The following is a 27,453-nucleotide window of genomic DNA, read 5'->3' on the forward strand; positions in this document are numbered from 1 at the left end:
GATTTTGTGTGGTTGTTATATTTTTATTTTCCAAGTAATACTGATTAAAAATATTTACACAACTACTTTTAAGTCCACAGTTTAGCACTCTTATTTGTATGGCTTTAAAAGTTATAGCACAAAATCTTTACATTAAGGATTGGGGGGAAAAGATTCCACTCAAAACAAAGCCTGATATATTATATACATACTTTCCTTCTGTACTTTATTTTAAATACATTAATTTAAAAATGATGCTCATCTAATTTTTCCCCATCTGGTGGTAAAATACTAGTGCAACTTCTCATCAAAATAAAGTTTACCACAGATGGAAATAAATTTTTCCAATTGAAAATGGCCCTTCAGCTGCCGTTAAATGAAAAATTTTTAATGTAACTTAAAGGAAAAAGAATTTCAATTTGTCATTTTAAGCAAAAATACCAAGTACCAGAGCACTTTATGCTGATCTTTAAAACACAAACTTTGAAAGAACCAGAGATGTTTTTCTGAAGTTTTGTTGGTTTTGAAAAGGCACAGGGTGGTTGTTTAACATTCTAGAAATTCTGCCACCACCGTTTCTGTTGTGGGGACAGCATTTGTAGCCACTGGATTGACAAGAATGTTGTTCAAAATAAAGCCAGCCCCCAACTCTTAACTGCACAGTAACAATGCACTTCCCTCATGCAGCCTTGTGTTACCTACATGCATTAGAACACACATGTATGTATTCTAATGGTTTTAAGTATGATTTTATAATATGCAAAGATTTTAAGGACAGACACGACCTGGGAAGAGGACACAGAGACCCTTACCACAATGAAAATAGATGCATTCGTACCCAACTATAGAATAAGAATATAATTCATTAAGTTACCAGAAATATACTTCTCAGAGCTCCCACTCATTATGAGGAATATTCCCACCCTGTGGCATTAACTGGAAGGACATCAGCCTGTTTCCATAGAAACAGTTCAGCACAACAGAAAGAGTTAACTTTGGTCCACTCATTTGATAGCTTAAGGTCACACTGCCCATCAGCTTACCCCAAATGTAAATCTAAAATTAGAATTAGTATTTCATTCTAAAACCGGCATAGATGTCCTGTCATTCTCTGCTTTTCTATCTTGGGGATACTCTCTTGGTTTGGTCTCTAACCCCTCAGCATCTTCATATTCTTCCATGGCAGCATCTGCATGGCTAGGCTCTCTCTCCTCTTGGCTCATGATTTCAGGTGTCATGTGATCCAAGTCAGCTTCTAGAAGCTCAGTTTGTACTTCAACTGGCATCTGATTTACCCGTTCAACATGAAGCTCTTCAACATGTACTTCAGTACCTTCTTCTGTCTGAATTCGACCCACTTCCAGATAACTCACTTGGACCTGCTCTGGAAGTTCACTCATTTGTGAATCATGTACTTGGCTGTCCTGAAGCAGATCTGGATGAACTTGTTCCACAGTTACTTGTGCAGAATCCACTTGGACCTGAAGCAGTGGTAACACATGCACTTTCCCAACTTGTTCTATAATGGTCATTGATGTCACTGGTTCGGTCTGTAAATGTGTTTCTACTGAAAGGACTTCTTCAGTTACTATACGCTCTGAAATATTGTGAGCATCACTAAGATGCCTCCTTAATTCATTTCCTTGCATAAACCACAAGTCACACAGAGTACAATGGTTGGGTTTATCTCCAGTGTGTATTACCAAGTGATCTTTGAACTGGTCCCAGCTGTTAAATACACTGTTACAGACCTGAAATCACCAAATACAGTATGTTAATAATAATTATAATCACACTGAAGTAAATGTGGATACATTTGTTCTCCATAAAATACGTAACGGGTTTAAGTTAGCTCAGTAGTATCTGTCTAGCAATTACAAGGCACTACACTGGTTCTAATCCTAAGTGTCAACAAATAAGATAACAAAATAAAACAAAAACCACGAACAAAGAAAATTCCCACGGGTTGAATGTATAACTCAGTGGTAAGAGTACTTGCCTGGCATATATGGGAGGCCCCATGTTTAATCCCTAGTACCAGAAAACCAACCATCCAACCACAGAACACTACCATCAACACTTCTAAGTTATTACAAAACCATTTTAAATACAGTTTCCAGGGTACCCAGTGCAAAGCTATTTTGCATACTTGGTTTCATTTGATCTTTTAACCCGTACACCTAACAACTGACTAAATTCTGGAAACTCTCCCTCCATCATTGCTCCTGTGAAGTATCCAATATAAAATAACAATATCATAGTTTAGCCCATTTCAAGATTTAGACCCATTATACTATTTGGGACAAAAAAATATACTAATGATGGAAAACAGTTCTATCTTTTCTGCCTTCCCTACCCCTCTTCCAGAGCTAGATTGTTCCTATGGTTAAAAATGGTTAACTGTGAGCAGGTGAGATGGCGCCACAAGGAAAGGCAGTACTTGCCACCAAGTCCAGGGACAATCCCTGAGCTCAGTCCCTAAAGCCCAGGTAGTGAGGAAAAGCACAAAGTCATAAAAAGTATCCTCTGATGCATGCACGGCCCCTAGTAAATAAATACAAACCAACACCCAAACCTACTATTCCCCCAAACCAGGTGTGGGAGATACAGACAGGACAATTCCAAGGTCACCTTCAGCTACAAAGTCAGTTCAAGGGCCAGGCTGCCTTAAAACAAAAGAAACGAAGGAAGGAAAAAAGGAAAACAAAAATCCATGGCTGTTCTGGGGTCACTCATGATGAGTGTTGGTTTTGTTTGGTAATGTGAGTGCGTGAGACAAGGACTGTTTACTCTGCACTCTAGTAACTGTAGTAAGTTCCTTGTGAAAACAAAATATACCCAACACATACCTGGCATTCATAAAGCTTCTTCCTTCCCTTTTTTGCCCCTACTCCAGTTTGGCATGCAGTGAGGTGACATTTGAGAGTGCTATTTCTAGCAAACCGCTCGTGACAATTTGAACATTCAAAAGGTTTTTCACCTATTATAAGAAAAAAAAATTGACAATTGAGAACATTAGCAAAAGCAAATATAAGCTCACCTTTTTATTTTTTATTTTTTCCTTTTTCTTTTGCAGTGCTTGGGATTGAACCTCAGGCTTCATGCATGCCAGGAAAACGACTGACCGCTGAGGCATACTTCTGGCCAACTTTAACATCATTCTTTTTCTTTTTTAAAGACAGAGTCTCTATTATGTAGCACTGGCTGTTCTATAACTTGGTATGTAGACCAAGCTGGCCTCCAATTCAGAGATCCTCCTTCCTCCAAATACTGGGATTAAAGGTTAGTATACTCCCATACCTAGCAGATGTTCATTCTCCTTTGTGTGTGTGTGTGTGTGTGTGTGTGTGTGTGTCTGTCTGTGTCTGTATTGGGTGGGGCAGGACTTATGTATACTAGCTAGTCAAACTCTTATGGTCATTCCTCTGAGTGTGCCTCTGCCTCTCCAGTACTGAGACTGTAGGCATGTGCCATAACATAAGGCTTTCCTTTTTCTAAATACAGTCTTACTATGTTCCCCAGACTGAAATCAAACTTGTAATGTTCATTCCGAAGCCCCCGGCCTCCCAAGTGCTGCAACTACAGGCATGAGCCACATTTCTGACTTAATTCACACATCCTTAAGAAGGGGAACACTCATGCTAAGTCTTGGAGTCATATGGAAATAGAGAACTAGCCTTTCCCTAAGCTCCACCGTGGAGCCACGTATCCATACTCTCAGGATTAGGAGCTGGCCAGGAAGATCCCAAGTTTGAGACAAATTTGGGCAACACAGCAAGATCCTTTCTTACCAAGTAAAATGCACAGGGGCATAGTGGTAAGTGCCTTTAATCCTAGTACCAGAGAGACTAATCAGTGCCGCACAGTGAGTCAGTCTTTAACAAAAGGAAAGTAAAAAATAAAAAGCAAATAAAACTGCTTTGAACATTTTCATGAAAATAAGTGCAAAGCACTGGAAACCTGCTTTAAAAAAAAAAAAAAAAGTTCTTGGCACCATATAAATTTGGTGTGGTGGTGCACAGCCATAACCCAGTACTTGGGAGGTGGAGGCCTATCAAGGCCATCCTCGATCATGTATTTCTTAAATTCAAGGCCACCTAGGCTACATGAAACTGTCTCAAAAAATAAGAGGCTAGAGAGGATGGCTCAGTAGCTGCTCTTCCAGAAGACCCAAGTTTAATCCAGCACACACATAGCAGCTCATAACCACCTATTATTCCTAGTTCAGGGGATCTGCCACCCTCTTAGCCTCTATGTGCACAGACTTACATGCAGGCAAAACACAATATACACATAAAATTTTAAGATCAAACAAACAAAAATCCAAGAGGTTAAGAAAAATGTAAAAGAAATTCAAAGCAGAGCAGAGATACCCAGGAGATTAATTGTATGGACAATTCTGGACCCAAATACAATGAATTGATACACAAAAGGGTTGTTTTTAGTGGCAATGAATACTTCCAAGATGGAACAAGCTTCTAAGCGTGTTATATAATTACAAAATCCTGAGTACATGCTAGAGAGAAAACACCAAGTAGATGTTGACGGTTGAAACAGAAATGTTACTAACAAACGATACCAAAGAAAATTAGAGCAGACAGAAGCACAATGGGATCAGGAGCCAGGCTCACCCAGAATGGTGAAGTTATCAAGAAGAACAATAGTAAAAACAGTACGGAATTCTTTCAATAATGCCTCAAGCAGGGTTGAGGATGAGGCTCAATGTCAAAATGCTTCTTTGGCATGCACAAGGCCCAGGTTCAGTTTTCAGAAACATACTTGTACTCACCTTTTTCTTTTACATTTTTACAGTATTTTTTTTATTTCATGTGCACTGGTGTTTTGCCTGTACACACGACTGTGTGAGGTGTTGGATCCCCTGAAACTGGGGTAACTGGCAGGTGAGCTGCCACATGGGTGCTGGGGACTGAACCAGGATCTCCAGTAAGAGCAACCAATTCTCTTAACCACCAAGCCACCTCTCCAGCCCACAAACTCACTCTTTAGAATGTCCATTTGTTGACTTTCTGTGGGACTAGGCAGGGGAAGAGGACAGGATGAGTTAATCAAGATGGGCATGGTTTTGGTAGATACACAAAGTTAGAAAATTCACGACTGGTCTTTGAAGAAAAGCAAGCTGTTGGAGATGAAGGCAACACGAGCAATGCCAAGGCTAAAGTGGAGTGTCAGGGTCTTGACTAGACAGGGAGAATCTGGAGAATCGATTAGAAAAAGATACTCCAGACAAGAAGCTAATTCAGTTAAGGTTTGAGATATTTTCTCCAGTACTGTTTACTGGAGCTAAGAACTGCAAGGATTCCAAGATGGCAGCTGTTCTTAAACACAACAGGACCGCTCTATGCAAGAACAGACACAAGGTTAAGGTTAGGAAAGCAGACGGAAATCAGAGCTATGACACACTGAACAGGATGAAGGAGCTGAAAGCTTTGGAGGTGGAGGGATGAGAGCTGTGGAGAGCTGGGGATTCAAGGACAGCATGGTGTTTGCAGAGAACAGGACCAAGGCTTCAGTGTCATTGCTCCAATGAGGAGGTTCTGGATGATGCCAACGTCAGCAGACTGATGTAAGTTATCCGCTAACATGCTCTCCCAATGAAGCACTGCTATGTACAGCTGCCACATGAGGGGAAAAACAGTAAGACTTGGAAATGAGAAATATGTTCAACATACTATGTTTCAAAAAAATAGTTATGTTTTATTAGTGTGTGATTTTCATTACCAGTATAATTTATAAGCACAAACTGTTACAGCCTTTTGAAAAGGCAATGTGTAGGGTTTGGGAACTTGACTCAGTACAGTGGCAGCATGTAAGTGGCAGTGTAAGCATGAAGACCTGAGTCTGATGCACCTAAGAACCCAGTGTGGTAGAAGAGCTGCCACAGCCCTGAAGGAAAATGGCAGGTGGGTGAACACGGGTAGCTCCCTGGGGCCACACAGCCAGTGGGTGAGCTTCAGGGACAATGAGAGACTCTAGTCTCAAAAATAGGGTGGAGAAAGACACCTGGAGTTGACCTCTGGCCTCCACAAGCAGGTATGGGCACACACATATGAAGGAAGAGAGAGAGAGAAAGGCAAGGAGGTGGGGAAGGAACATGATATTTCCCAAGATTTCTTAAACTTGGCAATTATTTCCTTAAAAACTAAATGGCATAGGCCAGAAGATGGTTCAGCACTGGCTGCTAAGACTGATGGACTTAATTTCAACTCCTGGAACCCAGACACTGGACAGAAGCAACTCCTGAAAGTTGTTCTCTGACTTGTACACATGGGGGTGTCAAGTGCACGGGCACATATATTCAATAAGCCTTTAAAAGTATAGCACAGGAACATGTATAAAAAGATAAATGTACAAAGATGCTTACAATCTCACGCTTGGCAATCTCTAGCCAAAACATTGTTTACTTAGAGCTATAAGCACATACCCATGCTAATAGTTCTAGTGTCACAGTTCAGCAGCTAGTAGCTACAGCAGAAGAAAACGAAGCCTCCATAAGTGGTTCATTTAAAAAGACTGTAAACAGAACATCACTGCACAAGCCTGTAATCCCAACCCTTGGGAAGCTGAAGCAAAAGGATCAGTTGGGCTACTTACCGAGAATCTGTCTCAAAAACAAAACAAAACCCCCTAATATTAGGCAGGAATGGTAGCATGTCTTTAATCACAGCACTCAGGAAGCTGAGACAGGAGGATCTCTGAGGCCAGTCTGATCTATAGAGTGAATTCCAAGACAGCCAAGGACTACATAGAGAAACGTCTCAGAAAACCATCTAACCAACCAGTCTAAAATTAAATGATATAACATTTGTTCATGCTTGCTTATATTTTCCTAGAATTGTGTGTGCTTTATCAATGATGGATCACTTGATAAGGCAAGGGAGACAGCTGAAGGCTGGAGGCAAACATGACCTGCTGCTGGCCCTGCTCGAATCCCAGTGCTCTGCCCCTTTGCCAGTAGCTGATAAGAGATCTGCTGAAGTAGGAAAGGCTCACTTCCCACTGCATACCATCTGAACTGTGTCTATTAAACAATTAGCTTAGTAAGCCTGTGAAACCTAGATGACTTTCTTTTGTAAAGATGTATGGACTGTTGGTTGGTAGAGTGTTTTCACTCTTGTCTTATCTGCAGGACAACTGCCATTATCCTTAAAGCAAAAAAAGGGGCCTCAAGTTTGTCAAACTGGCATTTGTCAGGAAAGGAGCCAACTCCCTAACAACATGTTGAATTACCAAGACTCCTCTCAAACACAGATGTCAAATGGACATGGTATTTTCCTTTACCATGGCTCTCATTTGACGTTTTCTTAATAAACCCAGTCAGTCTCTCCAACAAAGTCACCCTCAAGCCTCAGCAGCACCAAGTCCTGTGGACCCTGCCCCACCCCACCCTCACTACTGCTGCCATTACCTCTTCTCCCTTTCTTTAGATTACTGCAAAATATTTATTTCCTCGTTAAAAGCCAGCTCTTATTCCACATCCATCTACTTTGCCAGTCAACTCTCTAAAATAAAACTCTGATCATTTTGTTTCTACATTTAAGCCTACAAAGGTTCAGTTGCTTTGGTACTTCATGGTCCCTACATTGAACGTAAGGCTTTATAATCTATAAGAAGCAAAACTAATTAAGTTACTTCCGTTGTCTCACATCATTTTTGAGAGTAAGAAGAGACATACCAAAAGTGTGTCAGCCACATGTTTGCTCTGTTAAATGAAAAGCACAGGATGGAAAGGCTCCTCTTCTCTCTCTTGCCCCCCCCCCCACTTCACCCAAAAACCACTTGCAGACACTGTGCTGGCAAGGTGGCCTGCTCTAGCAATCTCTTGGTATTCCTCTACTTTGACCCAACTCTGTAGTCATCCATCCTTCTACTAGCAATGAAAATAACTTGCTTTCACACTTCCTGACTGTGTGTCTTATTTCTTGCTTCAAAACCTGTTTCCAGGCTAACTTCTTTTCCTGTGAGTCATCATAATTGGAGCTAGATCTTGAGGAATAACACATATTCTGATTCTTCTATTTCAATTAGTATACAAACAACTCTGGGCAGTAAGACAGCTATTAAAAAAAATCAACACTACCATCAAAGAAAAAGATTCTGCATGGTGTATGTACTTATGTTCTATTCCCACCATCAACACTCTCAATAGCCATAGTCACTATACCTAACAAGCCTCAAGCACAACTGTCCAGAAATCTAACACTTGGCAGCTCATGGTAACTGCTTTCTCCATACTATTGAGGGTTTAGAGCCTAGCAAGAAATTAAGTCACTGGTAGTAGGTCCTGTGCTTGACTTAGGAAATCTAGTAAGGGAAGTAAAAGGAAAAGAAATCTAATGTGAAGGGGGGAGGGGAATAACAGAACTATGGTGGCCTCTTCCAGAGTGGAATAACTTAGGAGAATCAGTATTCCTCAACCCCCTTGGCTGTCCACTAGTCCTGACACATTTGACATTAAGAGAGATGGAGAGAGACAAACACAGATGATTATTTTTCTGGGTCAAAATATATTACTACTACTGGAAATGTCTGCCACACAAACAGGACATGAGTTTGAACCCCCCTCCCCCAAATCCATGTAAAAAGCTAGAAAGGCAGTGTGGTATGTAACTTCAGCATATGGCTAGGGGTGGGGAGTGGGGGCAGATCCCTGAAGCTCCCTAACCAGGGAGTTTTGCTGAATTGATTAATGTCAGGTGCAGTGAAATTCTGCTTCCAAAAAGTAGAAAAGAAACAAAAGGCCCGTCATGTTGGATTTCACACACAGATGCACAAACAGTATGCACACACCCACATGCAAATTCAACACCAAATACAGTACATACTCATAAGGAGGATTATAAATGTATGCCCCCTCAAAAGAAATAAGATAAAATAAAAATGTTAGATTGCTTATCAATGTTTATCTATGTAACATGTTAGCACAGAAAACAAAAGAATAAATTCGCATAATAAAATTTAATAATTCATGGTACTTGGCAAATAAACTATAATCTATTTTACAAATTTCTTTAAAGAATATAAAAAAGGACAAGACATAAAAACAAACATGTTTTAAAGCTGACACTGATTTGCATTTAAAGCATCGATTATTTCAAGAAATGAGTATGTACCAGCTCATTAGAAAATACAGAAGGAAAACAGGATTTAGATTCAAGTGAATGTAGGAAAAAATAATACTCGAGACATAAAGTATTTGCTAATTACCTGTATGTTTTCGAAGGTGCTCTTTAAAGTGTCCAAAGTGGTCAAACTGTTTCTCACAGTACTGGCATATGTGAATTTTTTTCCCAGTTCTTTGCTTCTTACTTACTCCACCTTCTTCAAGGTGGTAACAGTTTAGGTGCTGCTTCCATGCGCTCTCACGAAGATACCTTTTATTGCATATTTCACACTTGAAACTCTCAGTGGAGTGTGATTTCATGTGTTCCTTAAAATGGTAAAACAATTTAAACGAACGGTTACATTTCTCACAATGGAACAAGTCCTTCACATGTGACAGCTGAAGTTCCACAATTTCAATACCTTCTACCTGTTTGCTTATGGGGTCAGATGCACAGTCATCTTCGCTAACCTGTCCTTTGCTTTCACCCTGTCGGTACTTGCTGGTGATGTCTGCCAACAATGCTAGAGCCGAGTCATCGGAGGAACCTGTGCTCTGTATGTACTTTATAGACTGCTTGGCAGAAGCCACATCCTCCAAAGCCTCGATGCCTTCATCTTCTACTTCAATTGTGCCCTCAGCAATCTCCACCTCAATTTCCACAGGTTCTGATTCTGCTGATGGCAAGGATTCAGTGATAACATTCGAAGTTTCTGCAATCTTTCTTTTTTTTGCCTCATTTTTTCCTGTAGTATTTTCTTCTAATGGAGCTGAGTTTTCTTTGTTCCTGAAATATATAAAATACAGGTTTAAAAAAAATCTACAAAATCAGACTTCTTTGGAAAAGAAAAAAAAAAAAAAAAAAACAACTAAATTTATATGGAAGGCGGAAAACAAAATTGAGCAGCCTATACTGATCAATTTTAAGATTTCCCTAAAAGCTGTATCAATCAAGACAATGACATTTGCAAAGTGTAGCTATATGAAGGTTAATGGAAATCAACAATACTTATAAACTTCTGAAAAACCATCCTGCATTTTCTCAATGGAGAAAACACTTAAAAGTGGTGGTACTGGAACATCTGGTAATATATTAGAAAATAAGCTTCAATCTTTAAACTCAGACCATTTATAAATAATAACTCTAAATGGATCAGACTAAAATGTGAGAACAAAAATCTTTACATTTCGAGAAAACAGAGGGAAAAGTCTTAGCACAGGCCCACTAAGCTCTGCCTCCCCATTTGATGCTAACATGAAAGCCTAGGGTGCAGTATTGTGACAAGGGCATCAAACTCCAGGATGTGTTCTGCAAAAAGTAACCACTGCAACTCAAACCTGAGTCAAGCCAAAGGACATCTATCTGCCATCCTCATCTAGAAAACAGCATGGAGAGAGATGCTAAGTCAAGAATGCCTACAACCTGAACCAGACCATTTCAGAAGTTTTCACCGTGCTGCTGACTGAGGTGTTTAGGTAGGCTGAAAACATGACAATCAAGAAACATGCAGCTTCTAGGCTGCTTGAAACTGAAAGAAAATGTGTCCTGCGTCCTGGCAGTATGTCACCATTTACATTCAGCTGTTCTAAGGAAAAACAAAACTCATGGTGGAGCAAGTCTCCTTACAGACACACAATGAGGGCTAAGAGCAATCCAATAATGTTGGAAGGGACTTGGGCAAAGGGAGGCAGTTCTACTCAAAAGGCTTTGGGTTTTGGACTTAACCCTAGTGACAGCTACAATGTACAACTCCTCTGAAAACAACTAGCACGCTGCTTGTCACATATTAAAACTGATACCCAACCTGTGGAGAGTTGGAAGTCTTCCAGTCTGAAAGTCCCATTTTGTATGTGAGTCAACCCGACTTTGTGATTAATATGGTAAGAGGTGTCCAGCAAGTATCTTTCTTTGGCTAGTCAAGAAGAAATGCTTAACTTGAAAAAGTTGTTGGCCTTTTGCTGCATGTGCTTAGCCTCAACAGCGTTTGTGAGAAATCAAGTAGACATAGCAGCCATGCTTTGCAGGCAGAAGTCTACACTGTCATCATAGCTCTGGCCAACATTCCTTATGATTGACCTTGCTATATATTTACTGACACATGGGCCGTGGTATTTGGTGAGCTAACTTGAAAGGCATGGCCCATTGAAGACAGCTACTTCAAAGCCACAACCACAGGGAAAAACAGTGGTTTTGGAAACTTACCCAGTCATTCAATACTTGTCCATTTAAGAAGACTAATCAATTGGTGGAAGCAGTATGCTTTGCCCAGACTGTCATTGTTAATGCCAAGAGCCAACACTGTGACTGTGTGTTAACACAAACTGGTCTTGAAGCGTAGACTTCATGCTTAACTTCCGATAACGCCTAAAATTTTGCCTGTCTTACAGTGAAGCGACAGCATCTCACAGGACGCTGTTACTTACAAACTGACACTGCTCTGGGACCTGTGTGTGGCAGCTTCACCCCGAGATCTTTTCAGGTTGCTCTTGTGCTGGTCCAGTCTGAAGCTTTAGGTCTCAGGACTATGGTCCATAAAAACCATGTCTCGTTTGGCTTCCTAGATTATCTAGTCTGAAAATGGTATACCTTTTATCACAAAACCACTATAGTAACTGGATAATTGGAAGTTATTAGTCTCTCATGCTTCCTACCTCCAACAGATACTGCTATTTGAATTCTTACAATAACCTCATCAAACACTGACTCAAAATGATTTCACACTTCACTTCCCTCACCTCCTCCTTGTCCAAAAATCTGAGTAAGGCAGGTTGGTCATCAAGTTCAGCTGTCCCCACAAAGGGATCATCTCTTCTCAGATGTTTCCTGAGTAATGGTGAAGATAAAAAGGAGGGGAGGCTTATATAAACCTAATTAGAAAATTAGGATTCTGCCCTGAATATTCTCTATTATTTTTTTCCCCAATAGCAACTATGGGACAATAAAGTTGGTGTCTCTTTCAGATATGGGCTTATAGGATTCAACCTTAATTCTACTTTAGTGACCTGGATTCTCTTATTAGAATCCTATATCATAGAAATAAAAACCACTAGACCAAGCAGGACATTTATAATGACACGTGAGGCCAAATGAGAAACCTAATAGGTCACTAAATCACATAAAAGTGAACTAATATTTTCTTAGCAAGTTCTGGGCAGGAGTAATGACTAGAAAGGAGTTGCTAAACTTGGACACTAATTTTGTAGGGTGGAGGGAAAGCAGCAACCCCAGGAGGTATGTGGGAAGGAGAAACGTTACATCTTTCAGAACCCAGGACTCTAACAAGGACAACTGCCACAGAGCTGACAGTCAGGTCTGTGATAAATAAAACCTCAACTACTTTTAGACACCCCTCCAAAAACTACAATTAATAGAGTCAAGCATTCTTCTCTGAGCTGCAGGACACGTCAACATGCTTCTTTAGTGAAATAGGCCTTGCACGTACAAGGTAGGCAGATGAAAATTCTGCAAATTCTGTTAACAGTAGTCTTAAGCATAATATGAGAAAAATTGAATGGATTAGGTCACAGTCCCTTCCGGTAGACTTATCACTGACTAATGAAAGGCAATTATGAGAAAGTCCCCAGAAGCCAAGAAAATTGCTAAGAAACTTTTCACAGATCTCTCATGCTGTTGCATGATTTACAAACACACAGACAACTCTTTATTTTGGATCAGTTTTCAAGGTTTATATACAACAGCTTAAAAACATAGTATGCCTGTTTCAGAGTGGAAAGTAGATAGTGTCCACAACCACAATAAAATTCAAGACTGATGAAATTAGGTTAAGTACCTACTGAATACATATGTAAAATTCTAGAAAATGAATAACTTGTATTTACAATATAGTACTTACATAATAATTAAGACTGAAAAAAGGAGGACGGGATTGCCTTATTCATTAAGTTGATAGAGGTAGTAGTTTTATGGGTATGTTAAAACCGCATCGTTTCAAATCTTTAAATTGGTTTTTTAAAGATTTATTTGTTGTATGTGAGTTCACTCTCTTTGGACACACCAGAAAAGGGCACTGGATCCCATTACAGATGGTTGTGAGCCACCATATGGTTGCTGGGTATTGAACTCAGGACCTCTGGAAGAGCAGTCAGTGCCCTTAATTGGTAAGCCATCTAGCACTAAAAAACTTTTTATAAGATGTATATAGTTTATGTATTTTGCCTACATTTATGGTTTCCACGTGGATGGGAGTGTCTGCAGAGGTCAGAAAGAGGAACTGGAATTGGAGTAAGAAATGGTGTGAACAACCATTTAGGTACTTGGAACTGAACCCAGATCCTCCACAAGAACTGCTGAGCCATGTCTCCAGCCCTTTAGTCTGTACTTTTATATTTTATGTGTTTCCTACCATTATTTTTATCCATACATCATATGCCTGCCTTGTGCGCACAGAAGCCAGAAGAGGCCATCAGATATTTTGGAACTAGATTTACAAAACAGTGAGTCACCATGTGGATGGCCAGGAGTCAAATCTGGGTCTTCTGGAAAAGCAGTCAATGCTTTTGACCACTTAGCCACCTCTCCAGTCCCTCAAATCAAATACTTTAAATAAGTACAAAAGCAGCATGTGTTTATCATATTTAGCCTTACCAAAATTCCAAAAACAGGGCTGCTGAGATGTTTCAACTGAGTTTGACCCCCAGGACCCACTCAATGCCCATTATCAACTACTCCAATTTGTCCTCTGACTTAGGGCATCTGTGCTGTGGCAGACACACACACATCACACAAATATATGACTTACATATACACCCAGAGATGGAACAGATGTGAACAAGCTATACGACTTACATTTGATTCTGGGGACCCAATCATTCTGGCATGTATGCCCCTTCCCCAATGAATACTTTTAAAATGTTTTCAAAATTCCAAAGAATAACGCTTAGCAAATCAGTGTACTGGTGAGAATGCAATAAAAGTGCAGTCCCTGTGCACCAGCAAAGCCACCGTTTCCAAAGGTGCATACACTGAACTTTAAATGTTTACTAAATGTCACCGTGCCCACTAACTTGTATACAGTGGCACTGCTTTAACAGTGAAACACTGGGAAAATGACACAAATGTCGCACTATCATTTATTCTATGAACCACTACTAGACAAGAACAATGAATGCAGTAACATCACATTTATAGACAAACCTCTGAAATGCAATGCTAATGAAAAATAGCAAACACTTCAGAGTTACTAAAAACATTAATTCACAGACTGGAAACTATGCCATCTATATACATGCCTCAGCACACGTCTTAATTCTGCTAATCAATTTCAGGTGTGTGCCAGAGAAGACTAGGCTGGTGTGGACTGGCACACATCCACAAATGCCAATGTGCTATGTACCAGGTGTTAGGGATCAAAATGGATATACACCAAGTTCTTAAAGTGTTAACTGTGAACTGTCAAATCAGCTAAAAAAAAAAAAAAAAAAAAAAAAAAAAAATGCTACTGGAGCCTGGAAAGATGACTGAGAAGAGCACTAGCTGCTCTTCCAGAGGACCTGGGTTCAACTCCCAGCACCCCTATGCAGCTACCATTAAATTTTAACCCCAGTTAAAATTCTTCTGATCTCCAGGAACACCTCATGTAAAAGGTATAGAGACAAACAAGTAGGCAAAACACCAAAGCACATAAAATAAAAATAAAGATTAAAAAATGTTATTTATGGACAATTATCTACTAGATTTATTCCCAATTTCATCTTTTGACTAAACCAGGGAGTTGAATTAAATCATTTTGCTCTCCAAGGGAAATGACCTACAAACTGTGCTTATTGGCATGCTAATGGCCTATACTAAATCATCATTAAAAAAAGAGAAAGAATGAGAAAACCAAATAGTACCAAGAGGTAAAAATGAACTGATAATTCATACATTTGGAATACAATAGGATAGACTCCATTATATAAATTTTACAGGCATTAATTTACCCACATAAACAGTTCTATGTAGAAAGTCAAATTATTACAGCATGTGACAGGAGCTGAGCGACTTCACTAAGTTCACAGTGATAGAGCCGGGGTGACCCAGAGCAATGCCAGACCCCTCAGCTCATTGCTCCAGTGTGCATATATGCTAAGTGACTTGTTCACTGTATCCTTTAAATTTCTGAATGCCTCTTAGAAGAAATTTTGTGGGGCTTTTGTTGTTCTGTTTTTAAGACATGGTTTCTTCTTGGGTAGACCCGGTTGTCTTGGAACTCACTCTGTAGACCAGGCTAACCTCAAACTGTCTCTGCCTCCTGAGTGCTGGGACTAAAGGCATGGATTACCAAGTAGTAACCCCTGAACAAGGATCTTTTGTCATTCTTTAACAATACTTCTAAACACCATGTTTTCCCCTTTGCAGCTGGTATATGAGGATTGAGATGGAGATTTACACCATCTAGAGTATGCAGAAGGCATAATGAGCTTATAAAAATACATTTAGATTGTAATAGTTATAACTATAGTAGTTATATTGGCCCCATGGAGCTACTTGACAGGGATGAGTCACGGAGGGTGGGCTTTGGCGTGTCAAATGCTGCTGCCTACAGATTAGGATGCAGAACTCTCAGCCCCTCTCCAGCTCCATGTCTGCCTGTGCGCTGCCATGCTTCTGGCTTTGACAACAAAGAACTAACCCTCTGAAACTGTAAGCTAACCCCAACTATATGCTTTCCTTTGTAAGAGTTGCCATGGTCATGATGTCTCTTTGCAGCAAAGAACTTTAACTAAAGCAGCCATTTATTGCCTTACTCTTGTCTGACCTATTTATTTTTATTGACATTCTTAGTATAACTCTCACTCAAATTCAGCAAAAGAATTTTGAGGACCCAGAGGCCACCCTGAAGAGCTGCCTAGACTCTGGTATTACATACCAGAGATACTACTTTCATCCTAGGCTCTTGAGAAACCAATGCCAATGGAGAACCCTAGCTCTATCAGTTAGTTTCAGGATATGACTACTTAATGATATGGCACATACACTACAGTCTTAAACAATTACCTGACTTCAAGTGCTTTAATAGCTTCCAGCATTTGTAGAAACTCTGCTGCTTTCCACACATCGTTTGCTTCTTCTTCCCCTTGTATCATCAGCTTTGCTGTGTATGTGAACTCTATTAAGTGACGAAAAGCCATTTTACTAACGCCTGTAAAAAAGATGCACATTACCATTAGCTCACATTAATTCAAACTTTACAATGCACAGTAAATGAAGGTCTTGGGATTTGATGATTTCTTCTCTTTTTTGAAAATTTCCAGAATTCTTATCACAATATGCTCGTCACTTCCCAGTACTATTTATCAAGCTAAGGTCTCATGGTCCTCTTCTGAAAGCTGATAAGCCCACTGAAGCCCCCACCCCCTTAAGGTTTAATTTACTTCAAATTATGTATGTGCCTGTATAAGCCAGAAGCCCTGGACCTCCTGGAGCTAGAATATCAGGTGGTTGTGAGCTACCTATTACAGGAGCTGGAATTTAAACTCTGGACCTTTGGAAAAGCAATTATTCTCTTAACTGATGAACCACTTCTCCAATACCCAAAACCCTTAAACTATGAATTTGACAATTTCAGATGGTTATATAATAGGATAGTTTAATCATTTATTTTTAATTGGCTTAACATTTTCAAGGTTTATACACACTGTTGCATATGGCAAAATTTTAAAAGACCAGTATTCTATTTTACATAAGCATAAAATTTCCTTTATTCATTAGCCTGCTGATGAACACTTAGGTCATTTCCACATGTAGGCTACCATGAATGGTGCTGAAAAGAATGTGGACATGCAATTAAGAGAAAATCTTTAGTGTATTACTGTGAGTGTGCATGATACATGAAGGTATGTGTCAGTGTGTCTACAGAGGTCAAGTATGGGCTGTCAGCCTTGTACTGAATGGTGTTGTACACTGAGGCATCTTGCTGGCCAAGGAGAACAATTCTTTTACATGGATGCTCAGATGTGGAATTAATAGTCCATGTGCTAATTTAAAGATGAAATATCCCTCCCAAAGGCTCATGTGTTAACACCTTGGACCCCAGCAGGTGATGTTACTTCAGACTGGATCCTGACAATGCTTATTCAAAGCTGGATGAAATATTGAAGAGATGGGGGTTAAGCTATTCTATTCTGTGGCCTTTGTGCAGCTTTTGTCTGTATATATAAGACACCCAATTGTTCTTCACTATACACTGTTCTCCATGGTGTGCTTCTCTGAAAATATTATGAACTCATTCATGAACAGAAAGCATTATGCTAAAAAGGCTTAAGTTACAGAGTAAGGGCTCAGTATACGTTGAATCGATTTTAAAGGACCGGTGAGAGGAAGGTCCTTCTTGCTTACACCACAAGCCTCAGCTTTAGCACCTGCTCTCTATGCCAAGGTTCTGTCCTATCACAACCTCTACCTCTGAGCCAAAGCAAATCTTCCTTGGAAAGCTGTTCAATACATATGGTGTTTCTACTTTTAAGTTTTGGAATGAGTCTTGTTTTCCACAGCAGCTGCACTCATTTCCAACTTCTCTTCCCACATCTGTCTGCTTCCTTGATGGCCCTCTTCACAAACGTATGCAATACTTTCCAGATCTGACTCAAGTAATGAAGTGGAACATGCTTTATATACTTAATGGCTATTTATTTGTATTTTTTAAAAAGATTTATTTATTATATATAAGTACACTGTAGCTGTCTTCAGACACACTAAAAGATCTCATTACAGATGGTTGTGAACCACCATGTGGTTGCTGGGATTTGAACTCAGGACCTCTGGAAGAACACTTAAGAGCACTGAGCCATCTCTCCAGCCCTTTGTATTTCTTTCTTGGAGAAATTTCTACCTAAATGCCTACTCATTTAAAATAACAGTTTATAACTTTTTAAAAAATATTATTTATTTATGTATGAGTACACTGTAGTTGTCTTCAGACACACCATAAGAGTGCATCCGATCCCATTACACAAACGGTTGTGAGTCACTGAGTCGTTTCTGGGAATTGAACTCAGGACTTCTGGAAGAGCAGTCACTGCTTTTAACCACTGGGCCATCTCTCCAGCCCCAGTTTATAACTTTTAACTTTAAGTTGTCTGGGTTCCTTTTCACATAGATCCTTGGTGTGTAAGGTGTATCCACTTCCACTTCCTGTGTTCTCACCGCTCCCTTTACTGTGTCTTGTTGCCTGTGGTAGTAAATGCCATACTAATGGAATGCTCTGCCTAAGTCTTAGTGTACTGAGATATAATTAGTCAACATGGTGTACCACACTGAGTTTTGCACAGACGTATCCTTGCATCACAGGATCAAATCTCACTTGGTGTGGTAAACATTTTTTAACATACTATTGGGTTCTATTTCCCAGTTTATGTGTGTTTATGTGTATACACAGATTACACAGGACAGAAGACCGTCAGACAAAGTTTAAGTCAGTCTCCTTCCACCTTATTCTGAAGCAGGCATTCTTTTGCTGCTGTTACTGTGCTGTGAATGCCAGGCTAGCTGGTCAATTCTCTGGCTTTCAGCTAATTCTCTCTCTATTCCATCACACTTCAGAGTATGGCCTACAGTGATTACAAATGCTTGCTTGCTACTCTCTCTGGTGGGTTCCAGGACTCAAATTCAGAAAGGCTGTCCTTGCAAGCTGTTTCCTTGCTGAGCCATCATCTCTCTAGACTTTTTAAAAAAAAATTAGGCCTCACTCTATAGCTAGCCTTAAACCTGTAGCAACCCTCCTGTTTTAACTTTCAAGTAATGGGGTGACAGGTGCCAGCCACATGCTTGGCTAGTTTCCTAATACTTTACTGACAATTACATATTCATAAAGGATTATTGGCCTTCAGTTTTCTTTTAAATCATCTGTCTATTTTGCCACGGTATCAGAGTCATACTGGTCTCAACTGAGTTGGGAAGTATTCAATTGTTTTTAAAGACATTTTACTTACGTGTACACACACACAGTAGAAGAGACCTAAAGAAGAGACCTAAAGAAGCTATCCGATCCCCTAGAACTGGGGGCACAAACAGTTGCCCTCTGACACAGGTGCTGGAAATAAACTCATTCTCTGAAATAGCAGTTATATACTCATAACTACTGAACTATCTCTCCAGCCCCTTTACTCATTTTTTAAAAGATGGCATGAATTCTTTAAATGCATGACTGATTTCACTAGAAGCCATCTGATTCTAGCCTTTTGTTAGGAGGGTTTCTGATAACTAATTCAATCTTCACCGTTTCTCCATCATTCCACAGGCTCAGTTCTGCAACTGTTTGAGTTACTTTATAGAACTCTTTCCATTGTAACCCACTGGCAAGAGATAACTTTTGATCTGTACACTGACCTTTGAGTGTCTAACAGGGCTTCTACACACACCAAACATACAACAATAAAGTTACTTTTGAAACTAAGTGTCTAGTCCAAGTGTGATGGCATACACCCTTGATTCCAGCATCCACCAGGCAAGAGAGCCTCTCTGAGTTAGAGGCCAATCCAGTCTAACAAAGTGAGTTCTAGTCCAGCAAGGACTAAATAATATAATGGGGTCTGTCTCAAAACAAAATCCTGTTTCTGCCAATCTTATCTTCCAAGTTTTAAATCTAAATAACAAAATGATACTATTTCTGTCTGAACATTCTACTACAGGTCTACATTAAGACCACTCAATTATTCTGCTACTGAATAGGCCCTTCCAGACCACCTGGTCCAACTCAATTTCTAGCACCCATTGGCAGCTCACAACTGTTTCTAATTTCAGTTCCAGAGGACCTGACACCCTCTTCTGGCTCATGTGGGCATTACACACATGTAGCCAACAGACATACATAGAGCAAAATATTCACATATAAAATAAAATTATAAGTCTTTTTAGAAAAAAAGAAGCTGTAAGAGCCACACTATAACTTGGATGACTGCCTTCTTGAAAATTAGGCTTACAGACATGTTTTCCTCACATAACACATACCATTAACATTCAGAAAAAACAAAGGTTGATAAAGTTAGAAAATGCTGTTGAAGTGGAATTTGCAAGAAAAATTGGAAGGTTTACTGTGTCTAGAGGTTTGTGTTTGTTACTCTTGCTAGGCACTTCCTCTAGCCATTTCCAATCTGGATTAATCAATCACCTGTTCTATGGGCTTTAAGTTGGTTCTCTTATCTTTTGACTCAAACCTAGGAATGTTATTTGTTTAGCTTAAGCACTTATGGGTTTGTTGCTTGTTTTCTGTAACCAGCTCAGGACTGTCCTAGAACCCAACACCCACCTTACTAATTAGCTAATATAAATCAATGTGGCAACTCCTGCCCAGGTAAGGGAGGAGGCAAAAGACAAAATAGTTGTGAGAAATATAATCTAGTATTTTAGGATTAAAACATTCTCATTAATCCGCTCTTCCTCTTAGTGGAAAGGCAATTTTTCCTGAGATTATCTACAGAAAATGCTAAAGAGCACTAACCCCAATCTTCACGTGGTGGCACTGTTTTGACATTCATCTACTCTGGATTTAAAAAAAATTCATACTCAAAACAACTTTTGGCTGGGTGTGGTTGTACCTGCCTACCAATTAGGAGGCCAGTCTGATCTATATAGTGAATTCAGGACAGCAGAGGCTTTGTGGAGATCCTGTCTTCAAACAAACAAAACCTACAATTTTTAATTTTTAACTCTTTGCTGGCTTGTCTGTGACAATCAGGGATGAAGTTTTCTGGACATGACAGAATTGCCAAAAGAGAAATTATAGAACTGTAGTTTCAAAAGCAGAAAAACAATGAATCTAGAAAATTAGCCTTCTTTCTGAATTAGGGACCATGTCCTGAAGATAATAACATGGATAAAATCCAAGTCACAGAGCTGAACACGTATATACATGGCTTCAGGAGCACCAATTTTTATTCAAAGCCATAGGGAGGATGAGACTGTATCTCTAGTCAAAGGTATTTTCATCAAGAAACCACAAGTCACTGTTCACATTTTACAGATGGGGATTCTAGTTCCAGCTGAACAGACAAAGCACAAGCACACTCCACCCCATCTCATCCACTCTTCAAAACTGAAGCTCCTGGAGGGAAAGCCTGTACACCAAATACACAAGGACTCTGAAAAGAGCTAACCAGAGAGTGAAATCAAACTCAAACAGCAGAGTCTTAAGGCTCTTAAGTCTTAATTTTTTCCTCCCAAGTATCTTGGCTTAGACATAAGGAAAGCCCAAATCTCACAGCTGAGCAATGGGTCTAAACAGAAAAAATATTTACCAGAGAACGTTCTAAAGAATCAAGCAAGGTAATAAAAGGTGTGGTGGGTACTTGGTAGTACTTTTCTCCTCAGCAACATTCAAAATAAGCTGTGATTCTAAGTCCGTACTGAGAACAGTACAGTAATGTTCAGGACCTTGTGGCCCAGGAAGGCCTCACATTTCCCATGTTCTTGCCCATCGCCCTAGAGATGGGTTACAACTAGGATTAGCACTTTGCCAGGATTATAAAGATTTTAAAATTAAATTCAAATTGGGTGCAGAGCCAAGAGGGCATCTGAACCTAGATAGGATGACTGCATGCTAAAGCACAAAAGCAGTCTCTAAAGGTTAAGAGCACCTACTCTTACACCACATGTCCACGACATAACCCGAAACTACTATATCATTCAAGATCTTTTAATAAACAGTAAAGCCAAGATCCAAGTGTTCTAATACATGCCCACCCAGAACTTTATAGCAGGTGACCTTGGGAGAAAACAGCAATTTCAGAGTTAGGGTTACATGATAATTGATAACCTTTTTATTTTTTAACCCGAACCTGGCCCAGTAACAAGAAAAAGGTATTTTCCATTTTATTTTCTGTTTGCAACTTAGATACTTAAGGTGTATGTGTACTACTCTACAATGGATGTAGGTCAGAGGTACTGAGAGATAGAAGGAAAAATCCTTTCTCCAGTGTTGTTTTCTCAATTAGCAATAGGTACTTCAGCCGGGGCCACGGTTTAGAACGTTAGGTGTGGGGAGGAGGCTCAGTGAGCTGCTGTACAGGTATGAGGACTAGAGCTCAGAGCCCTAGAACCTATGCAGACAGTGGGTGGATGTAGCAATCTGCCTGTTAGAACACTGGGAAGACAGTGGGGCAGGGCTAGCTCAACTAGCCAGCTCGGGGAACAACTGTGAGACCCTGCCTCAAAGAGTAAGGTGGACAGCCATCAATAAAGACAATGGATGCTGGCCTTTGGCCTGGACTATGTACAAGCTCAGGAGCACCCCCACCCCCACTTTCTTGATAACCTTTATTTAGTATAGTCGACTTTTCCCTGAAATGGAATAAATCTCATTCTCTTCATCACAACACACCACCCATACTAATGGTCTCCATAACAATTTTGACTTTCTTTTAGACTGTTGCTATACTTTCAAGCACTTCAAGGAATGCTGTGTTCATGAATTCTTCAGCTCTTAGATCTAGCACACTATACAGCACAACAGGTAATCAATATGATGAATAGCTCCCAATTATTAAGCTTTGGCAATGCACCAAATATGCCAGGTGACAGGTTTTCTAATTACTATAAGCCAATTAACACAGTTTTAGAACAGAAGACAAATAACCCGAGATGAAATAACTTCTTCACTACTTAACAAGTCTCAAGCTGATTGACCTGGCAGGCAGCAAAAGCAGTACTACCTAGGCAGCTAGAGTCTCACTAGCAATCCCTATGTATGTCCAGTAAGCCTGTGCTATCTCTCACAGAATCAAGTTACCAGCTGATACAGTAACTGAAATATACCAAAATGAAAGTTACATATATGTTTTTTTACTCCCCTAGGTATCATCAACCCTCCCTAAAAAAAAGTTTCTAAGCAATTCACCCATAATGAAGAATATATACTGAGTGAAAAAGACACAAAACCTAGAAACTTTGAAAAAAGAGTGTTTCACATAGGCATAAGCATTTATTTCTAACTGCTTTTAGAATTTGATGGGACATGGGAGTTAGCACTGTAGTAGCAAAAGATAAAAGCATATTAATAGTACAAACTAAATGTCTGACTAGCTAGGCAACCTTGGTTACATAAACTGTAGGACCCTGATCCCCATATGCAAAACACTGCCACTTACTTTTCAAAAGATTAACATGAAGCCCAGATAAGATACAAACTACACAGCACAATCCCTGGCACTTGGCCTGCTATTTGGGGGGTGGGGAGGAGTCACAGTCATTTACTTTCAAAGTAATACCTAAAAACTGATAGCCCCTCTCTTCTTTGTAAGTTCATCTTCCCTAGTCCCCCCATACTATGACAGCCCATTTCATTTGTACCCATTAGTACATCACTGCTTCTGATAGTACGGAGGTCTCTCATGTAACATAAAAATATCTACTATTCCTAATATCCCCAAAGCATAAGGTCACTAAAACAAAGACGGTAGTTTCCACTTATGCAAGCTTTGAAAATGACAGTGGACCCTGGTTTCAGCAATGGGCCAGACTTGTTAGAAACCAGTATCACTTACTCCAAATACTCTCCTGAAAGAATTCCCAAGTAATAAAAACAATGCTCAAGTTGTCTACTAGCAACTATTGGTATGTATTTTCTAGGAAGCCTTGCAAGATCAACCAATTATTTTTGCTAAGTACAGTATGGAAAATACCACTTACCCTCAATTTCAACCAATGGTTCTTGAGTAAACTCCTGAAAGAATTTGTAGAAGAACTTACTGCAGGCAGCCAAAACAGCCTTGTGGGCCTTAAAATGGTGTCCTAAACAAGGGAGTGGGGTGAAGATACAGAGGGAAGAAAAATCATACACTGGGATCAAAATCAAAGAATCAAAGTTAAAATTATAGACTGTATAAAAAAACTCTCCTCACAAAACAAATACATATTCACATATATTATTAGAAAAATAGCCAAACCATTCTTGTCAATTTTCTTGGGAATAATTAATTCTAATTAGAAATGAATCTAAACCTTTACTTCAAATACTACTTCTTCAGCTTTTATAAAAGCTAGTTTATATACTAAGTAACAGATCTCTTCTAGCACTTTCTGTTCCATTCAGTTAAGTAATAAGGTATATTTAATCCCACTGAAACTACTAAGTATGGGCCAGAGACCTGGTTTAGTGGTTAAGAGCAACAGCTGCTCTCCCAGGGAAGCCAGGTTCAGTTCCCAGCACCCACAAGGGCAACTCACAACTGTTTGCAATTCCAGTTCCAAGGGATTTGACACTCTTCTGACCTCAAACACCAGTGTCGGGCATGTGGTGCAGGCAAAACACTCATCCACAAAAGTTAAAATGAAAAAAAAAAAAAAGTGCTAAATATGATAATGCAAAAGCTCACATATCATTTAGAAAGAGGTGGGAAAAAAGTCCAAAGCCAATGTGTTTGGCACAGGAAATGTTTCAATATGCCTAAATTACCTGTAGTCACAACACCTACAAACTCCCATTATAAGGAACAGCTTGGCTTGAAAGCCAATTTCCACTAAATAAAAAAAGAATCCTAATCTGGATTTGCCTATACAAGGAAGACTAGCAAAGATCCCAACCTATTTTTAGTCACTCATGGAGCCATGCTCCGTTTTCCACACCATCTTGGTAAACTAAAAAACCTCCCAAATGATTCTTGTGCGCAACTCCTCAAAACAGCTTGCTAAGAACAGGCTTACTAACAAAACATTGGACACTGCCTCCTTGTCTGACCAAACATTTTGAGGTATCTCCTCTCTCCCCGAGGCACGTAACGCTCATGTGTGCAATCATAAAACTTGAGCAGGCGGCAAGAAGTTAAAACGTGATGCACATCAGACTAGATTAAAATTGAGACTAGCCAACCAGCTTTCAGCAGCATGGTCTACGTGAGCCACACTGACAGGCGCCCTCCTGGTTCCAATGCAAACCCTCCACAGACTTTGGAAGTGAGCCCGGAGAGGGTGGGTACAAAAAGGCGGGCAGTGAGAGCGATCTGAAGCTCCAATTTTCTCCTCTGCCCACCTACCCTACCCACCGTCGACAATCAGGGTGATGTCTGTAAACCGGTCCTGCTCTCGTTGCTCATTCAATCGGTCCAAGATCATTTTATGATGTTCAGGAAACTCCTGAAGGCATTCCATCGTTTCTTCAGCCTCCATGGCCGTCGGGGTGCTCTACAAAAGAGGAGCATGATAATGTACACCCATGAGCTCGGGTTGACACAAAACCCCTACAAGCAGAAACAAAACAAAACCCAGGAACCGGGGAAGAAGGGGGAGGGGGAGGCCGAGAGCAAGGCTGGGGAAGAAGAAAGGCGAGCCGAGCGGCCGCCGCGCGTCGCGGGCCGAAGCCGCGGCCGCGGGACTCCAAGCCTGACCTAATTGGAGTCTGGAGACGCGAGCTGGAGCGGGGTGGGCACAGTGCCGGAGGCTCAGGGCGCCCGGGAGCGCAAGTCCGGCCGGGGAGGACCCCGAACAGCCTCGACGGCCTCCCAACGGCCCGCCAAGCCTTCCGCCCGGCCCAGGCTGCCGCAGTCCCAGCCCCGGTCCGGCCCGCGGCCCACAACGACTCCCCGGGTCGCCTCTCCCTCCGGCGCCCGCCCTCCTCTTTCCCCCGCCCCGACCCGGCCGGCACTCACTCAGGGAAGGAGGAGCGGCCCGGGCCTGCGCGTCACTTACGTCGACGTGCTGCGTCACCGCGCCGGACGCGGACGCACCCGGAGCGCCAATCCCCGCAACGCCTGGCCACGCCTCTGTGGCCCAGTGGCGTGGGGGGTGGGGGAGGAGGCCCCGGGGGGATTCGGTGCTCCCGCGTGGCGGGCGCCCGTGTGCCAAGGCTCCGTGGGCTGCGGCGGCTTCTTCCGGTAGAGCAGCGCAGTCTCAGCACTGGGAAGAAAGACTGAGGCCCTCGGGCGTCGCGCTCCTGCAGCCCGCCCGCCCCCACCGGGCCCTCAGCTGCACTTCCGACCGCGAACTCCTAGAAAACTGGCTCAGAGGCCCGGGACGCTTTTATTCCGCTGCCCCGCCCGGCCCCGCCCTCTTTCCGGAGCCGAGGTGGGCCCTTGTCCTTACCTAGCTGGCGTCGGGTCCGCGCGCCTCTCTTTCCACGCTCTCCCCTCCCGTGGCGCAGCTGCTCCGGTGCCCAAGCAGCTCCTCGCCCTCCATCTTCACCTCCTCTGCAGGGACGCTCGGTCCGCAGGGGTCCGGCGGACGCACTTGCGCCCTGGGCTCGGCGGCCGCGGGGGCGAGCACGCTCGGGTGCGAGGGGTTCCCTCTTCCCCAAGGTCCTCTCTGCGGAGGCCGCACTTGTCTGCAGACTCAGAGATGTCTGCAGACTCAGAGACCCGGCCAGCACGGAGAGATCCAGTTATGATTTCCTTCATCACAGCTCTCCGCACCCACCCCTAAAGCGACTGGAGAGTGCCAGTCAGTTGCACGTGGCCAGCTCGCTCATTCATCCAAAGAAAGGCTCGGCTGAGGGTAATGCTCTCATAGTTCATGTGTAGTGATCGTTAATCTCTCACCGGAATTGAAGAATTAAGACTAATGAAAAGTCAAAGAGCTGTGTGAGGCAATGCCTTGGTAAAGAAACGTGTTTAAGAAGCGGCGGGGGGTGGGGGGGTAGGAGTTGGGCGAACACACGTGCTTTCTACATTCTGTCTTTAGTCTGAACTGAGGTTCAGGTCTGAGTAGCAGAATAGCGAACGAGGTAATTTGGAGAGTCCAGGATAGCCAACAAAACGGCGACGTGTCTTTCCAGAGGTCAGAGTGTTCCTTTTGCTGGGACAGGCATGCGACAGCCCTTTAAAGTCCAAGATGTCCGATCTTCTTACCATTTTAAGAGTGGAATCATTGAAAGTTCAGCAAAAAGAGAACCGAGATGAGAGGAATCATTGTGAGGGGACAACTAAGTAGACGTGATAATGTCAACGAAGCATTAAGCTATACCAACCTCTTCAGGGGAAAGCGCTAAAGTGTGTGGCTAGTTTATGAAGATTCTTCAAGAGTGACCAATTAGCACCTTGTAGATTGAAGTGAACTACTGTATGTTTTTAATGTTAGAATCGTTATTATTACACGCATTTTTTTAGATTAATGTATAGGATTGTTTTGTGCACCATGTGCCTCTTGCCAGAACTGGAGTTAAAAATGATTGTGAATTTTCACACGGATTCTGGGAATGGAAATGTAACAGCAGCAAGTTCTCTTAGTTGCCGAGCCATCTTTCAAGCCCTTACTCACGATTTCTTAGGACAAGAAATTACCTATAGAAATAAACTTTGGGAGAAACTTCCAGTATGTGGGTCTGCTTCCCTGTATGTTTGAGTTGGTTAAATGAAAAACACTTCTGTCCTTTGATTCTGCTCCTAACATTTATTTATTTATTCATGTAGGTATTCATTTAGAAAAAGGG

The 27,453-nt window shown here is 41.3% G+C and overlaps 1 protein-coding gene across 6 annotated transcripts; it reads right to left on the reverse strand.

Annotated features, from left to right (window-relative positions):
- Positions 1-27,252, reverse strand: ZNF131 (zinc finger protein 131). Of its 6 annotated transcripts, none has more exons than XM_080933572.1 (7): positions 26,112-27,252; positions 25,076-25,214; positions 23,724-23,825; positions 16,098-16,242; positions 9,205-9,887; positions 2,829-2,959; positions 1-1,730 (listed from the first exon to the last, which is right to left on the reverse strand). In XM_080933572.1, exons 2-7 carry the CDS (start codon positions 25,197-25,199, stop codon positions 1,056-1,058), a joined length of 1,860 nt encoding a protein of 619 aa, XP_080789698.1. In that variant the 5' UTR covers positions 25,200-25,214; positions 26,112-27,252; the 3' UTR covers positions 1-1,055. The 6 variants fall into 6 exon arrangements, with proteins under 6 accessions (XP_080789698.1, XP_080789697.1, XP_080789699.1 ...); XM_080933571.1 differs by having other exon boundaries at positions 25,719-27,252; XM_080933573.1 differs by lacking the exon at positions 26,112-27,252 and adding an exon at positions 25,418-25,647.
- Between the last annotated feature and the right edge of the window lie 201 nt (positions 27,253-27,453).

The sequence above is a fragment of the Micromys minutus genome (genome assembly GCF_963924665.1).
Source record: "Micromys minutus genome assembly, chromosome: 20".
In the NCBI taxonomy this organism is placed as follows: Eukaryota; Metazoa; Chordata; class Mammalia; order Rodentia; family Muridae; genus Micromys; species Micromys minutus.